This window comes from Camelus dromedarius, chromosome 13, assembly GCF_036321535.1.
Source record: "Camelus dromedarius isolate mCamDro1 chromosome 13, mCamDro1.pat, whole genome shotgun sequence".
Lineage (NCBI taxonomy): Eukaryota > Metazoa > Chordata > Mammalia > Artiodactyla > Camelidae > Camelus > Camelus dromedarius.
The window spans coordinates 687,310-703,828 of NC_087448.1; the positions used below are offsets into that span (position 1 = coordinate 687,310).

Below are 16,519 nucleotides of genomic sequence, written 5' to 3' on the forward strand. Positions count from 1 at the left end.
ACAGCCGGAGGGTCTCGAGGCCCCGGGAGCCCAGCCCTCGCATCCCGTGTGCCCAGTGGGTTTTCTGCAGAGGTATCAGGGCCTTGGCTCTGCCCTCAGACCCTACTCCACGCAGCGCTGCCCTGGGCCTGTGGACCGCATTTTCCTGCTTCTGACCTTCGTCTGTTGGGAGAGGAGCTCCCTGGGATCAGTTCATGACGCTAGCACTGCCCCCTATGGCTGTGCTGGGGCCCAGCACTGAGGACGGGCCGAGACTCCAGACCAGGGCCCAGGATGCTGGGCACCTGCCACCCGCCCGTCCCAGTTCCTAGGGGTGGACTCCAGGCTGGGGTCCAGCTGCAGACCTGCCACCTCCTTTACAAGCAGGTGCGTGAGGGAGGCTGATGACCGGAAGCAAAAGCCTGTGGTTGGACAGACGCCCCAGAGCCTCCTGGAGTCCAGAGGAGGGCAGGCCGGGTCCCACAGCCACCGTGCTCCCTTGCCCCGTGGCGCTGGGAGGGGTCTGCCACCAGCTCCCCCGTCTGCTTATCCCCGAGAGGGAGGAGGGCCAGTCCCGACCCCACCCCCCTCCCGCAAAGTAGGGCCGACCCGTTTGTGCACCGGCTTCCTGCAGGCAGAGCCGCGGGTGACCAGAAGGAGGCCCCACCTGTTATGAAAGTGGTAAATTTCTTCCATGTTTCCAAAGAGAACGTCCTTCTTGTTATGAAGGCCGGTCGAGATGAGGTGCGTCATTAGAGGGTTCTCCATCTCGGCGGCGTAGCCCTGTGGGAGAGGACGCGGTCAGCGGGGATCCTGGGCCGCAGCTCACAGACCACCGGCTGTTGGACCACAGCCCCGGCAGCTGGCCTGGGAGTGTGGGTTCCACATGGCCGCCGGGCGGGGCAGTGATGCTGCCTCCGGTTTTGGGAGGCTGATCCCCTCAAATTCATCCACTGATCATCTGAGGTGACTCTCCGGAGAAGTACCACAAAACACGAGTGAGCTACAAGCAGCACCGGTTTTACCTTGGGGGGGCTCCCTCACACTCCCCTCTGAACTTTTAATTCAGGCACAATTTCTACGAAGGGGACAAGCATTGGGTGCGCACCTTGATGGATTATTTCTGTCTGCATGCCTGCGTCCACCACCCGGGTCACCGGACAGAATATTCCAGCACCTGGAAGCCCCTCTGCCCCTCCCAGGTGACAGCCCCCTGCCCCAGGGCCAGCTCTGCTTGTCCAGGGCCCCCACCCAGGGAGCCGCATGCACTCCTGTCCGGCCCCCAGTCTGTATCTGCGCCCTGAGGGTCAGGCGTCGCTTTGTGTAGCTGCAAACACTGCACACACCGTCCCAGGGTGACGTGAGGCCACACAGGGTGGGCCAGGCCCCCAGCGCACTCACCTCCAGGACGCACAGCAGCTCCTCCACGTAGACCCGCTCCGTGTCCAGCAGCTCGTTCATCACATGCCTGTGGACAGGGCGCCCGCTTTCACAGCTGCAGGGGCAGCTTCCTGGCCTGCCGCCCACTCCCAGGAGCCCCGACTCCCAGGCCTCCCTGTGCCCCAGGCCCCGGCTCCGAGTCCCCCCACCCTCGTCCCAGCCCTCCTGCCTCCTCCCCCGAGAAGACCTGCCCGGGCACCCGGAGAGCCACCACGTGTGGCACCACCTCCTGCACGTGGTGGGTCTGCAGTGACAGCTCGGGGACTGCTCTGCTGTCACGTCTGGGCTCCCAGAGGGCACAGGTTTTACGGCTGAGGATCACCTTCCAACCTCCCCTGACCAAGCTTCCCGTTTTCACACACAGAAAACAGAGCCAAGGGTGTGCCTGTGCTGGGGTCTCAGACACCTGGGACAACGTCAGCAGTGCCCGTGCTCCACACAGGGCAGCGGGAGGCGGGGGCTCAGGAGAGTAGGAGGGAGCGTGGGCTCGGGGAGAGGTACCCGCGGAGGGCCGGGCACTGTGGGCTTGGGGTCCCCACAGAGGGCCAGGCAGTGTGGGGTGCTCCGAGTAGGATCCCCGTGGGCACAGGAGGGCATAGGGGACGCAGGCTGCCGTTGTGGCGCAGCGCACAGTCCAGGTCAGCTGGAAGGGAGTGACCCGGGAGTGACCGCTGGTCCTGGGAAGGACGTGGGGAGCGCCTTCCTGTCAGGTCCTGAGTTTACACCTCGCAGTTCTTCTATGCGGGGACAGACGCTCTCCCGGCATTTGCAGGGGTTAGGGAATGGGTGGGACGCCTGAGTGGGTGTGGAGCAGAGCCTCGGTGGGTGGGGCAGGGGAAGAGCCAGGGGGCCGGGATCAAGAGAGAGAGGTGACTTCTGGCAGGTGGAGCTGGGGGGGAAGGCCCACGGGCAGAGGGAGGGGCCCGCACCGAGGAGACAGGCTGGAGGGGGCGTGTCTGTGGTCAGGCCTGTGCTGTGGCCCGGGGGTGGTGGTGGGGAGCTGTCACCCCAGTCTCCTGCTGGACTTGGGGAGAGACAACAATCCCCCAGCGCCACCTGAAAGCCAGGGGCGAACGCAGCCTTTCAGAGGAAAACCTCTCTTGGGGTCGCGGGTGTGGACACGGCATTCCGCCGGCTCCGCTTCTGCTTCGCGGCCCTGGGGTGAGGCTGGCGGATTCCGCCTGCTTTGGCTCCCTGACTTTCAGACCCTTTCCAAAAGCTGAGGTCTGGTTGGGCCACACTGGTGTCCTGACCAGGCTGCCCAGAGGGGACGCTGCCCACCCACCTCCGCAGGATGGCCAGGCTCTCCTCCTCGTCCCCGGTGGAGCTGCCCCGGCCCGGCCGGCCCTCGCTCATCTCGCTCTGGGGAGACGAGAGCAAACAGCTTTCCAACAGCAGAAGGCACCTCCCAGCGCCCCCTCCCAGGGCCCCAAGCTCCTGTCCAGTCTGGGGCCGACCCGAGGCCCCGCAGGCAGGACGTGGAGGGAAGGGGCAGCTGGGGGGCGGTGGGGGACTGTGCGGTGGGGTCAGCGGCCCTCACCTTGGCCCTGCGGTAGGGCCCCCTCCGGGTCGCGCTGCCATCAGAGCTGTGGTTCTCAGAGCCTCTCCGGACGCCTGGTTTGGAGACAAGTGGAGGAGGGGGTGTGACTGCATCTTCCCGCTGGGAGGCGGGGTGCACCCTGGAGGATCAGCACATTTTTTAACTTTTGGGAGAAAAGCAGTGCGCAGCCAGCAGGATGACAAGGGAGGAAACTGGGGAGAGGGGGCCGGGGCCTCAGGAGGCGCCTGGGCCGGTGGGAGTCTGCTTCCCAGCAGGGCTGCAGCTCCTGGCCTGTGGGGGAGGCTCAGTGCCCAGACACCCCCAGATGGGCCTCAGAATAATGTCCCCTTGGGCCCCGCACGCTAGGCTCAAGGGCTCTCCCCAGCCCTGCCAACACTGGCCACAGCTGAAGAAAAGGGCAGGTGCTTCCTGGCCACTGGGCAGAGTGTGTCTGGGGACAGGAGGTGACAGGAAGGGCCTCTGGGAAAGGCTGTGGGCTCAGCTCAGCCTTCGAGGAGGGCTGTGCCTGGGGACCGACCGTGGGCCCGGAGGGTGGGGACCAGCCTAGGAGAGGCCCTCAACAGTGGTGGTGGTCCTGGCCCAGCCACTCTCTGCGGCACCAGCGAGGAGCAGCTTGGATCAGGGGAAATGAACAGGCAGGCCGGCTGCCGATAAAACTTTATCTCCAAAGTGGGCTGGACATAGGAGGGCGTTCCCTGGGGCTGAGGGGGTGACAGCAGGTACCTGGGGAGGGGCAGGGCGATTTCGTGAGCGCTTCGGGCCGCGGGGCCACCGGCTGCACGGGCCGTGTCTGCTTGGCCGCCAGCTTCTTCAGGCTCGCCTGTCTCCGGTGGAACATCTCCTCCATGCTCTCCTGCTTCTGGAAAACCTTCTGCACGTGCTCCTGGGGACAGTGTGACAGACTGGCTAGTGGGCGCGGCGTCCAAAAGAGGCCGTGCGCAGACTAGGCTGCAGCTGTGAATGCTGAGATGCGGGGCTGTGCCTCGCCCCTGCCCTGCCCTCTGTGGGTGGGGCCCCCTCCAGGCATGAGGGTCCCTGGGCTGAGCAGAGTCCACTGAGGGGCCGTGGGAGGGGCAGTGCACTGGGAGGCTGCCAGTGTCACCAAGCACAGGCCCTCGAGGGGGTGAACACTCGGAGGCCGGAGGGAGGGCGGGAGAATGCTGGGCCAGACGCCCTCCAAGCCACACCCCTCTCAAATGCCAGTGTCCCCTCGGAATAATTAACCCCACTCTGGGACACCATCGGAGAAACTCGTGGTCAGGCAGGTTAGCGCAGGCGACAGGTTGGGCTCCCCACCCTCAGCTCCGGGGTGAGGACGGGGTCCCTACCCTCAGCTCCGGGGTGAGGATGGGCTCGTAGTCCTGGTAGAGTCTACTGAGTTCCCGGATCTTGTTTTCTGCTCCAGTCTCCAGAAACTTCTCGATCTCCTGGAGAGCCGCCTCGGCGCCGTCCTGGGACTGGCACTTGTCCACCGGCTGCGAGGCCAGCAGGTAGATGCCCTCATCACACCACCTCATGGACTGGAGGGAAAGAAGGGCGCCTGAGGGCTGCCCTGGCGCCTCGGGCACAGCCCGCGGACGCTGCGTGTGACCCTCTGCACAGCCATGTGGCCAAAGTCCCGCCACTACGTCCCGAGTGCTCCCCTGGGGGACGCATGGCCCGAAACCAAGCAAACCGCCCAGGACTGGGCCCATCCACACTGCAGACAAAGAGCAGTAAACTGGCTGGACGGTCAGTCTCCGGGCCTTTTATAGACGCGGTCATCTGTGGCCGGTGAGTTTCAGAAATGACCACTCGTGTCACGACAGGACCATCTGGGCCTCAGGAAAGACACACAGGAGGCTGTGGGCCGTCTTCCAACCAGTGCCTGAGGTCCAGCCATGGCGGGAGGGGCCCAACGGGACCAGGGGTGTGGGGCGGGGCTGGGGGGGCCTACCGCCTCCAGGAGGCCGTGCAGCTCCAGCGACTGGCTGAGCAGCGCCCTCCTCCGCCCGACGTCTGCCGCAAACTGGTCGCACAGGTGCCCGAGCTCGTGGCACTTGGGGCGGATGGAGTCCACGGCGTAATGCTTGTGGCTGATGAGCTGCTCGCCCTCCAGGGACAGGGCACGGGCTCGCCCCACGGCCACCTGCGGCAGTGCCAGACACGCAGCTCACCTTGCGCTCACTGCTGCCTGCTGGGGGTGGGCGTGGTGGGGAGTGGGGGGGACGGGGGTCTGTGGGGGGGCCAGGCGGCTGTCCCTCCACCTGCCCATGTGGCTCAGGGCCCGGGGCTTCTGGAGACAGTGGGCGCAGTGCTGCCAGGCCGCCCGCCACGCTGGGCCCTTACGCTGGACTTCTCCTCGAAGCTGGCCAGGTCCTTCAGGAGGTGCTCCACGTGTGCCAGGCTGTTGCCCACGTCAGTGAAGGTGGCTATCTTCTGGGCCAATGCGTCCAAGGCGGCCTTGACCTGAGACAGCAGGGGCGAGAGACCAGAAGCTCAGAAGAGCCACAGCTGAAGGAGAGGAGGGAGACGCTGTGGACACGGGGTGCAGGGCGGAGGGGACCCGGACCTCCTCTCAGGAGGGCAACAGGAGGGAAACGTCCTCCTTTCAACAGAGCATCCACGAGAGCCTGCTGCCGACCTCACAGGTGTGGTGCTGCTGAGGGACGCCTCCCCAGTCTCACCACCGCATTCAAGTGGTGGAGGCGCTGTCCGGTGCAATACGGCAGGAAGATTAAAAACATAAACAAAAAGAAACACAGATTGAAAAGGAAGGAATCACGCCGTTCCTGTCTGTACATGGCCAGATCGTGTCCATGGAGAACCCCCCAAAGCTTTACAAAATGACTCCAAGACTGAGTGAGTTCAGCAAAGTTTCAGGAGACAAGGCGAGCGCACGAGCCTCGGTTGTACAGCAACAGACACGCGGACGCTGCAACTAAGGATTCGACACCACCCACAATTCTTTAAAAAATGAAACACACGTATAGAAATCAAACAAAACGTACTGAACTGGTGAGAACCACACACACTGGCAAAAGAAACCCTGAGACATGGGGAGCCGCGCGGCGCTCACGGCGCGGAGACACAGCACGGTCACGGCGCCGACTCTCTCCCGAGTGACGCACCGGCTCCCCATGACCCCTGACAACACCCTGCAGGGTCTCCTGAAGGCGCAGACAAGATTATTTTAAATTTATATGGACAGACAAAGGAACCAGAATGGCTAAAACCACGGTGAAGAATGAATGGGAGGGAAGGGGAGGCAACACCTGCAGGAATGGAGACTGTGGGGTATAGATGAACAGGATTCCGACCCAGACCCAGACCCAGACCCGGACCCGGACAGGGTGCCCAACTGATTTTCGACCAAAGGGGAAAGGAGCCCCAATGGAGGAAAGGCTGTCTTTCAACAAGTGATGCTGGAGGAACTCAACGCCTAGAAATTAAAACAAAATGGACCAAATTCTCATACTTCATACAAAAATTAACTTGAAATGGATCATGAGCATGAGTATAAGATTATACACGTCTAAGAAAAAAAAATCTTAGGGGAACATATTTGGGATCTGGAATTTAGGACTGACACCACGCGGATGATCCGAAAAGGAAAAACTGATCACTTGGACTTTATCAAAATTAAACACCCTGCTCTGTGAAAAACCCCGTGAGGAGGGTAAAGAAGGCGACAGACCAGAAGGAAACGTCCTCAAACCACAAATCTGACAAAGGACAGTATATAAAGCACAGGAAGAACTCTCAAAATGCCGAAACGAAACCAAAACCACCGGGTCAGAACCGGGGCAGGAACAGAGATGTTCTGGGAAAGGACGCGTGATGAGGACTAAGCCGTGGGGGCGTCAACGCTGACACCGTCAGGAAGACGCAGGCTCGAACCACGGGGAGGCGGCGACACGCAGCCCTCGGAAACATGCGCACGGTGAGGGGTGGACCACACCAAGCGCCGGGAGGCCGCCGGGCGGCTGCATCACTGCGTTGGCGGGGATGTGGAGCGGTACAGCCAACTGGAAACAGCCTGCCGTCTCTTAAAGAGCTAAGCCCAGGAGTGGGGCTCCTGCCTGGGCACTGAGCTCAGAGAAAGGAGAACACTTTCACACAAAACCTGGAGACGCATGTTTACGACAGCTTCATCTGTAACAGCAAAAAGGTGGAAACAGCCCAGACGTCCTGCAGCAGGTGAGCGGGCAACCACAAGGTCGTTCTACGCCGTGGACCAGTAACTACCCAGCAATAACCAGAACAAACTATGGTCCACGTAACTACCCGGCTGCATCTCCTGGGAGGCCCGCCGAGCGACGAGCCATCCCACCAGGTTACGTGCTATGTGATTCCATTGAGAGAACATTCTCGAAGCGACATTGTGGGAATGGAGAGCGGACTAGTGGTCGGCAGGGCTCAGGACGCGGACGGGGTTGGGGTCGGGGGAGGCGGGTGTCTATAAAGGGGACCAGGTGGGGACGGGGGTCCCGCGCTGGCTCTGTTGGTGTCAGTCCCGCACAGTGAGACTGAGCTAGTTTGGGAAGATGCTGCCATTGGGGGAACTGGGAGAAGGGACAGTGGTCTCTGGATCACTCCTCGTAACTGCACGTGAGCCTACGATTGTCTCTAAGTGAAGAGCATGGCTGTCTGGAGCGCCTTCCTCGGTCCCACAGAAACGGAGACCAACGACCCTCCGTGGGTCCGCGGCGAGCTGCTCACATCGGCCGGGTTCCCGCTCTGCTCGGGGCCCGTGGGACTGGTCACCTTGCTGTCCCAGCTGGAGCACGTGCCCCGGCCTTTCGATCCTCAGGAAACGTTTTCCCAAAGAAGTCAGGCCTCTCCGCTGAGGACAGGCTGGAGGGTGGTCCCCCAGGGCTGCTCGCTGTCCAACCCACAGGGTGGCTCCGCAGCCTGGAGACTGTCGCCACTGGTGGGGGGGGGTGGCGGGTGGAGGGGTGGGGGGTTCTCCACTCCCGGGTGTTCCTGGCTCCCCTGTCTTGACCAGACGTTTCGGGAGGGGAAAGGTGCTGCGGTCCCTTGCACCAGGGTGCGACCACGGGGAGGTCTCAGCGCACGTCTTCGTGTGAACAAATGAGTGACCGGCCACAAACTGGCTGTTTAACGAGGTGTCTGCTCTGTCCTGTCGCGCTGCCCGCGAGGTGGGCATACCTCTCACTGTCTATGCCCAGGCCCCGCGCCAGGCCCCCTTGTGGGAGAAGAAAACACGCAAACGACCACGGGAGCGGCACGGCGCCTCCTGACCAGTTCACAGACCAGGCCGGGGGCGCGCCTGACGACGCGGGAACACAGCCTTCGTCTGTAGCAGGGCGCTCGCCAATCACACATTTCCACCCGCCCCGCGGCTCCGCAGGGCTCACTGAGCGCAGCCACCTGGGCACCCAGCCCCGAGGTCTTCCCGGGACCCCTCAGGGGCCCACCTGCAGGCTCCCCCAGCTCTGGGCCACTCACCTCCCGGAAATCCTGCTCAAAATGCCGGAGCTGCAGACACTGCTCGAGTTTCTGCTGATGTTTCGCCCAAAACTCATCAAAGGCGGCCTCGGTTTCATTCAGCTGGGCCAGGAGCCTGCGAGAGAGGACAGGTGGCTGGGCCACGGGAGGGAGCGGCCGCGGGGGTCGTGGAGAACCACCCCTGCCCGCACCCGCCGTGCACTCTGCACCGAGCCTTCCCTCCAGGTGGGAGGGGGTGTGTCCGAGGGCTGGAGTGATGGTGGTCTGTCCCCCCCGGGGCCCCTGCCCTCGCCACACGGGGGAACACTCAGTCTCTCAGAGCCGCCTGCTCAGCGAGTTTGTCAATACGTTAAAAGGCTGAGGTGGTAAGGATTTGAGCTCATTATCGACAACTTCAGTTCATGGGGGGACGGAAGCAGAGTGGCCCCTACTCATGCCGAGGACACAGCCCACGGTCACTCTGTCCACAGCGCCACACGCTCCCAGGCCCCAGGCACCCACCTCTGCACGGTGGTCTGACTGTCCAGCTGGTCCTGGTTCAGGCTCTGCTCCGGGCTCTTGGCCAGAGGCTCCCTGAGGCTCTCCAGGACGCTCTGCCCCTCGTCCAGTGCCAGCCTCATGTCCTCCTGCAGGAAGAGCACGGCACCTGGGACCCAGGCCCCGGGGCCCCAGGACTCTGTCCAGGTCAGAGACAGCGCAGGCTCTGCGGGGCACACCCCTTGAGGGCTGCGGTAAGTGGGCACACAACCGGCCTCAGCACATCTTCCTAGACGCTCTGCTGATGCTGCCTGAGCGCTGGGGAGGAGGCTGGCGTGGGGAGGTGCCCCTCCCGCTGCAGTGGGGCAGAGCTAGGGTTACTGGTCTCCCGGGCAACAGGACAGGAGACAGTGACTGGAAACCAGACCTCCACGTGCCTGCTCCGGCGGCCTGTCCCGTTGCCAGGGTCAAAAGGGAGCTTGAAGCTCTCCTGGTGGGGCGGGGGCAGCCCCCAGGGTTGCAGCCTCCACAGACTCAAAGCCCAAAGCACGCAGGCCGGGCCAGACTCGGGAGCACACCCCAGGGACACGTTCATCGGGAAGGGAGATGTGGGCAGTGACGCTCAGCCGTCCCCGCCTACTGGTCCCCGGGGACACGGTGTGGGCTGGGCAGGGAGGGACATCCTGTCTCCTCTGCCCGGATCCGCAGCAGAAACACCGAGAGGAGGGCCCTGCAGCAGGAGAGCAGGGAGCGGGCTCATCTGGACGCACAGGACCCATGCGGGGAGGGCTGTGCTCACAGCGCCCGCTGCGCTGCTTTGAAGGCGGGTCAGCTCTCACTGCGGACGGCACCCAACTCGGGAGACCCAGAACTCACACTGGGAGCCCCTCGGCTCTGTGCCCCCCACCATCCCGTGCACGGGTGAGGACCTGGGGGCCATGCGCACCTTCGCTCGGTCCCTCTTCTCCGTGTGAGCGAAGAGCACGGAGCTCGTGGACTGGACGTCGTTGGGCAGCTCCGTCTCAGCCAGCTCAGTCCCAAACACCTGCAGCGTCTGTGCCGTCTGCTTAACTGTGAGGGCGAAGCTCTCGATGGCCTCGGGGGGAGGAGGACACCGTCACAAAGCCGCGCGAGCACGGCGCCCTCCGCAGCCCCACCGCCCTCAGGAGCACGGGCCCAAGCGGCCGGTCCGCAGCAGCGGGCCCGGCCCCCGCGTCGCAGCCTCACGGCTCCTTCACAGACACAGGTTCCCACCGCGAGGGCTCTCTGGCCTCCTGAGAGGCGTGAGTGCCGTGAACCCCGCTGGGCTTCTCTTTTTGTCTGTCCCTGAGCCCAGAGAAAGCGAATCCCGACTCATGACTCATGTGATTCCTTCAGATGACTTAGGTCCACTGAGACCATCTGCTCGTTCTTGGGGAGAAAACACGGGCCCGTGGGAACAGGCAGCGTCCTAAGGCAAAAGCAACTGTCGGGTTGACCAGGGTTACTGAGAACCGGGGGACTCACTGTGCGGTGACACAGCCATCTGGAGTGGCAGTAATCCAGCGTCCCGCCCAAGTCCTCCGTCAGCTGGGATTTGTCGATGTAACCGTGTAATTCAGGTACTGAGCTCAGCATTATGACCTGGGGGAGAGCAAAGCCGCCCGTAAGCAGACTGCCGCACAGACGCGGACGAGGGGCAGACGGCGCTGCCCAGCTCCATAGTGTCAGACGGGTCAAGAGCCCCCGTGCCTTCCTGTCCGTGGACGGGCGTGGGAGGACTGGTCTCACCAGACGACAGCATCTGGGGCAAGCAAACCCTGGGCCGCCGACACCAAGCATCTGATGGGCCAGGGGCCCGCGGGCAGTGGACCGTGCAGACACCAAAGCCACCGGGCTGTCCGTGTTCCCGCTGACACCTGGGAGGCTGCTTGGAGGCGGAGGCAGTACAGGACCCACCGTGGCACAGCAGGCCTTGTGGAGAACAGGTGCCCAGGAACAAGGGTTGTTTCCTATCTTGCTCTTGCCCTGGTGAGGTCATTCTATCCACAAGCCTCGGATAAAGCACAGCCTTTGCTTTGCAAGCTGTCAGGCGCCGCCACGGAGGTCCTGGAGGCATAGCCCTGGGCTACTCGACACCACCTTGTGTTTTATTAAACACTGTGCTGGCTGGGGGCCCAGGGGACATCTGAGGGGAGTCAACCCTGACTGTCACCACGTGGGGGCGGCTGGAGGGGAGGTGGTGCTGCAAGGTCCCCCCAGCACAGGCCAGTCCCCCGCGGAGGACACCAGCCCAAGCCGTGCAGGGGCCCCTGCTGTGCGGCCGGCGCTGAGGCTGGATGCCAGTTCTCAGCAGAGACGGCCGTTCTCTCCGTGCCGTCCAGGGAGGTTGTTCACCCGGCTCGCCCTGCCCCATGGCCGGCAGGACCAGAGGCGGGCTGGTCCCCAACCCGGGGCTCTGGGGCGCTTCCTGCATGGGTCCCGCTGCTCCATGTCTCCTGAACCACGACAGAAAAGGCCCAGACCCGCCGTTTCTCCTGACATCTTCCACTCAGCATCGAGGTCGGCACACGGCGCCAGCCTCTCTGAGACGATGCCCTCTGTGACTCTGAGGGGTCATCTAGAACCGGCCAGTGCACCGAGGGGCCAGCGCTGAATTCTGTGCTGCTGTGTTTGAGGACTCGCCGCTTCGGCCCTGGTGCCGAGTGCAGGCTGACCGCACACTGAGGACAGAGACCCCAGCCCAGTTTTCTTGTTTCCTCTGACGAAGGTCCATTGGTTAGCCAGGGTCTCTTGCCAAATGTGGGCCAATGTCCCTATCTGACAGGGGCCCGGAAACAGTGCTGCCAGGAGGTGGCTCCACGCAGGGAGGGCGGGGGGAGGGCGTCCCACCAGGGAGCACAGACCCCCCACAGCGTCCGCGGTCTCAGGGTCGGACCACCAGCCTCCAGCCGGCGTCCTCCACCCCTAGGACATCACCCAGGAAAGGGACTGTCAGAAACCAAGGTTGTTCGATGCTACACAAACGGTAGGGGCACCCATCCCCCGCCAAGCCCCGGAGCCCAAGGGTTAGGGCTGCTGAGCAGGGCCTGCACACCTGGCCCCCAGCCGGGCAGAGCGCCTCCATCTGGGCCCCAAGAACAAGGGACAACCTCGCGGATGGCGACCCACCCCCAGGATGCTCATATTCCCAGGAGGAGTCCGGTGGTCTTGCTTGAAAACCGGAGAGGTTTCAAGGCGCTGGCTGTGGGCCCCTGTGTCCCTGTCCTCTGTTCAATGACCGCATTGCCAGGGAGCCCCCTCCTCACACTGCTGAGACCTGGCGTGATGCAGGTTGTCCTCCCCGGGACACAGGCTTCGTGGGGACACAGTTCTTAAGGGACTCTATGCAGGCTCTGCCTTTTACAGGAAGACTGGCAGATGCCGGGGTGCCCCGTGCTGGCTGGAGTAGGGAGGTGAGGCAGGGGCCCCTCTGCGGCCTGGGGGTCGCTCACGCCCACGTGCCTGGCGCCCCCATCCCCGGGGAAAGCCAGGCCACTCCTCACAAGAGGTGGGCAGAGGGCACTTACCGGTACCTTCATCTTAAAGTCATCTCTGTTGAACCTGAAGGCGAGGTCAGAGAGCGTCCTCTGGAAAAATCCCGTTGGGCGCAGGACAAGGACGAGCTGCAGGTTTGCCGGGAAGGATGCCTGCGGGAAAGCAGGGGCTGCGGCTCCGTCCATGGGCAGCGTGGCCGCGGGCCTGGGTCCCCACCCCCACAGCCGACCGCACGCCCCACGGGGAGCACTCAGCCCACTGGTCTGACGTTCCTACATGCCAACGTCACACTAAGGTCAAAGTGGAGAGAGACCCTGGACTCTGTCAGAGCATCGCCATGCCCTAAAGGGGAAAAGTCACACTCTGGTACAACTGTGTTACGCTGCTTTTCAACTTAAAAGTCAAAAGCTTGTTATGGTGGAATGGCGTCTCCCCAAATTCTTACGCTGAAGCAAACCCCAGGGCCTTGGAATGTCTTCAGGGTCTTCACAGGGGTGACCAAGCTAAGACGAGGTGACTGTATCCTTATGGATACAAGGGGATGTGTGGACACAGAAGCACAGGGGTGCCGTGTGAGGACGGAGGCCGACCCAGGTAACACCGCAGCACGCCAGGGGTCTCCAGGAGCCCCTGACGCTGGGACAGCACGAGACAGACCCTCCCTCACGACCTCGGAGCGCCCGCCTGCCGCACCTGGATCTCAGACTCTGACACCGGCTGTGAGAGAGCAGCCTACTGGCCTTCGGTGTTTGCTAGGGCAGCCCAGGAAGCTAAGACACTCGTCAGATGGAAACAAGGCCACGTGTGCACACACGTGCTACCCCGAACACAGGGAACACAGCTCACCCGCCCCGCAGCCCCAGAGATGCGGTTATGTGGGTGGATCTGCATGTTCACAGAGCTCTGCTACTGCAACCTGTGCCTGCCACTCCCCCTGCGGCATCTCCCGCAACCAGGACCAGTGAAGCTCTGTGCTGCGGTCTCCCCGTCTGTAAACGGGAACAGAATACCTTTCTCACCACACATGCCTGAGGGCTCAGGAGCCAGCCAGGGAGAGGCTGTGACAGGTGCATGGCGACCCTGGGTCTGGGGCTGGACGTGGCCTCAGCTTGAGAGCAAGTCCCTCACGTGGGTGGAAACACAGAGACAGAGGCTGCAGGAGCTGGGCTGGGTCTGGACTCGGCCTGTCGGCCAGCACTGGCCGGCCCCCCGCGGGGCTGGGGGCACATACAGGAGCCCGCACCCAGGGCCTGGGCTCTCCCCTCCTGCCCGGCCGGCCCCGGGCCGGGTCTGCCCTCCCTCTGGAGTTCATCCAGAACCCCCTCCTCTCCCGCCGAGTCCGTTCTCCACGGAAGTGCCGGAACCCTCTGGGGACGTCAGCCGGGTTGTGGCAGCCTCTCGCTCGGAGCTCCCAGAGGCGCTGCAAGCACACCCGGAGTCCTGACCCAGCCGGTGGAGGCCCCTGACCCCAGCGCCACCCTGACGCGGCTCGCACACCTGGCCACCGGCCTGGCACGTCCATGGGTCAGGGAGGCCTTCCAAGTCTGGTCACGGCAGGTCCTCCTTCTGAGGACTCTCGCCTTCCACCCTGGAGCCAGGCATGGTGTGGCCACGGCCGCACAGCCCCGGGCCTCACCCTCCTACCGTCTCTGGGTGGCCGCTGGCTCCAAATGGGATGCGCGTCTTCAGGCTGGACCTCGTGGCCTGTTCCCACCACTCCCCCTGTGGCGTCTCCCTCCTGCCCTCCTGCTGGGGCCGCCCGTTCTGAGCTCGAGCCACTCTCACCAGGCCCTGCACGGGTCCTTGCCCCTACCCCGACCTCAGTCCCCTCTGTGGGGTCTTCATCCCACGAGTGAACCACGAGTGCTGTGGACAGAGAAGAGGAGGGGGAAGGCAGGTGCCCGAGAGGGTGGGCGCCAGGTCCCTGTGAGCAAGAAGGCCGCGCAGCCCACCACCACCAGGCGTGAGACTGGCCGCCGCTATTTCAGGAAAACCTCCTTCAGGGTGTCCTGCAGGCGACACTGAGCCGCACTTTCCTCTCAGTGCAGCGTTGTCGCCCTGATTCACACCTCACGGCAGTAAGGACTGGTCTGAACTGAGAAGGTGACACTTGTCCTCTCCGGCGACTTCACTGAGATCGACTCAAAGCAGGCGGCAGGAAAACCCGTGGTGGGGGGCTCGCCCACCCGATCCTGGGGGACCTCGCCCCGGAGATGCTCCCTCCCGCCCCCTCTGATTGGGTCTTTCTGTTACAGAGTAATTGTAAGATCCCAGCTGAGAGATGGCTTCCGTGACCCCCAGGACGCCGCAGGTCAAATTCGCTCCTGGCTGGAGCCAGCCATCAACACTAAAACCTGGGAGAAGCTCCAAAATAAAACTTGATTTTACAAACAGAGGTAGCTGGATGGAAGATGTGGGACGAAGGCTATACAACTTAATGATCAAGCAATCAGACGATGATTGTAACTGTTTTCTACGCAGCGTGAAAGCAACACTGCTTATTTTCTGGGCTGACCTTGGCTGGCTGAGGAACAGACGGTGATGACCACTGAAACGTAATCTGGAGACAGAAAAAGAGGCACAAGCTGGTTTCTGAATGAATATTCGAGACTTACAAAATGGAAAGACACCACACGCTTCTACAGAACAGCCAAGGGAGCGGGTGCTCTGGGGAACCCTGGTACTCTGGGGAACACAGTTTGAAAACCATCCCCAAGGGCACTAACTTTCTTAAGTTCTGCTCAAAGCCACCTTTAACCAGCCTGGCTATATGTTTTATTTCAAACGGAGCAGCCAAAGCCTGACCCACAGTGTTTGACAGTAACCGGAAAACAAACACAGGTTTGTGTAATGAATACAAAGTTGAAACCCCGTGTCTCAGTGCCGACAGATGACAACCCTGGAGTCTGAACCAGAGGGGTCTCCCACCCGGAGCCCCCGCGCAGGTGTGGGTGGGCGCGCAGAGCAGGGGTGTCCGAGACCACCCTGGGCGAACAGGTGGAGACTTTCATAAACACCGTTGCAGAAAAGACACTGAAGGAACGCAGTAGCAAGGGCGTGCTCTCTGGCTGAAGGGCCATTAAACAGAGTGCTCTCCACGCTGGGAGGCCCGTGCCGCCTGCCCTCCTTCTGGGGCACCCCGTGTGGACCTGCACCGCCCACCAGCCTGGAGACGGAGCCCCAGGCATCCACCCTGGTGTAGGCGGCCTCGACCCTTGAAGCCGGGTCTCCACCTGCAGCACAGGTGAGTGTATGCAAAGCCGCCGCGCAAACAGCCAGGCCAGGCGGGAGCTGCCCTAAACCTGGCCTCCCAGGGCGCTGAGGCTCAGCCCTCCCGCAGTGGGAGCTGGTCTCCAAGTAGCCAGGCTGTGCACTTCCCTCGGCAAGGGCGGTGCTCTGACCTGCCCCGCCTCGGGAGCCCGTGCTCCACGCCCTGCACCCCAGGCCCTCGGAGGAGCCATGCCCACTGGCCTCCCACCTCCCCCTGAACTTTCCCCTTGTGCACTGAGGGGCGGGTCAGCACCCCTCCTGCTGGACAGCTCCTTCATCCCCTCCGCCTCTGACTCACTGTGTGGCACCTTGCCGGGAAGCCTTCCTGGTGCTCGCACTGCGTCCTCTTCACTTCCCTGTGCTTAGACCTCCAGCGAGCAGCACGCAGTCAAACCAGCACTGCTCCGCCACAGAAGAACACTGTTCTGCCACATTTAGGGTATTTGCTAGATGACCTAAAATCCTGGGTGCCACAGATACTTCATTTTGCACCTTTTCTGCACACAGAGGGCTTTGGCTTTACAGGCAAACCCCATGGTCCTGCCCCACACAGCCGATGAATGGCTTTAACTGTGACCTCCTTCAGCAGCGTGCTCCAGGGGACAGATTCAGCTGAGCCAGGCTGGCTCCAAACACAGATGAGCACTCTGTTACAGTGTCCCCGAATGCACGCACACATGCGTGCATGCACATGTGTGGTTTACAAGAAGGAGGTTAAATTTTAAATGGAGTTCTGGAAGAGCACGCGCGGTATTTTACAAAAGACACATCCATCCAGGGACAGTCCAAACCCTAAACCAACCGTGGGACAAACAGCAAGGTCTG

At 62.6% G+C, this 16,519-nt stretch overlaps 1 protein-coding gene across 16 annotated transcripts in view; it reads right to left on the reverse strand.

The window, feature by feature from the left end:
• The window catches only part of MCF2L (MCF.2 cell line derived transforming sequence like), a 102,091-nt gene that overhangs the window by 12,374 nt on the left and 73,198 nt on the right, over positions 1-16,519 (reverse strand). For all 16 annotated transcript variants that reach the window (XM_064492944.1, XM_064492942.1, XM_064492940.1 and 13 more), the window contains 13 exons: positions 12,457-12,576; positions 10,415-10,531; positions 9,855-10,004; positions 8,933-9,057; positions 8,432-8,546; positions 5,309-5,428; positions 4,917-5,108; positions 4,309-4,500; positions 3,704-3,863; positions 2,960-3,033; positions 2,705-2,781; positions 1,381-1,447; positions 647-762 (listed from right to left, as the gene is read on the reverse strand). In XM_064492944.1, coding sequence (XP_064349014.1) covers positions 647-762; positions 1,381-1,447; positions 2,705-2,781; positions 2,960-3,033; positions 3,704-3,863; positions 4,309-4,500; positions 4,917-5,108; positions 5,309-5,428; positions 8,432-8,546; positions 8,933-9,057; positions 9,855-10,004; positions 10,415-10,531; positions 12,457-12,576 — 1,625 coding nt within the window. The remainder of the gene's footprint in view (positions 1-646; positions 763-1,380; positions 1,448-2,704; positions 2,782-2,959; positions 3,034-3,703; positions 3,864-4,308; positions 4,501-4,916; positions 5,109-5,308; positions 5,429-8,431; positions 8,547-8,932; positions 9,058-9,854; positions 10,005-10,414; positions 10,532-12,456; positions 12,577-16,519) is intronic.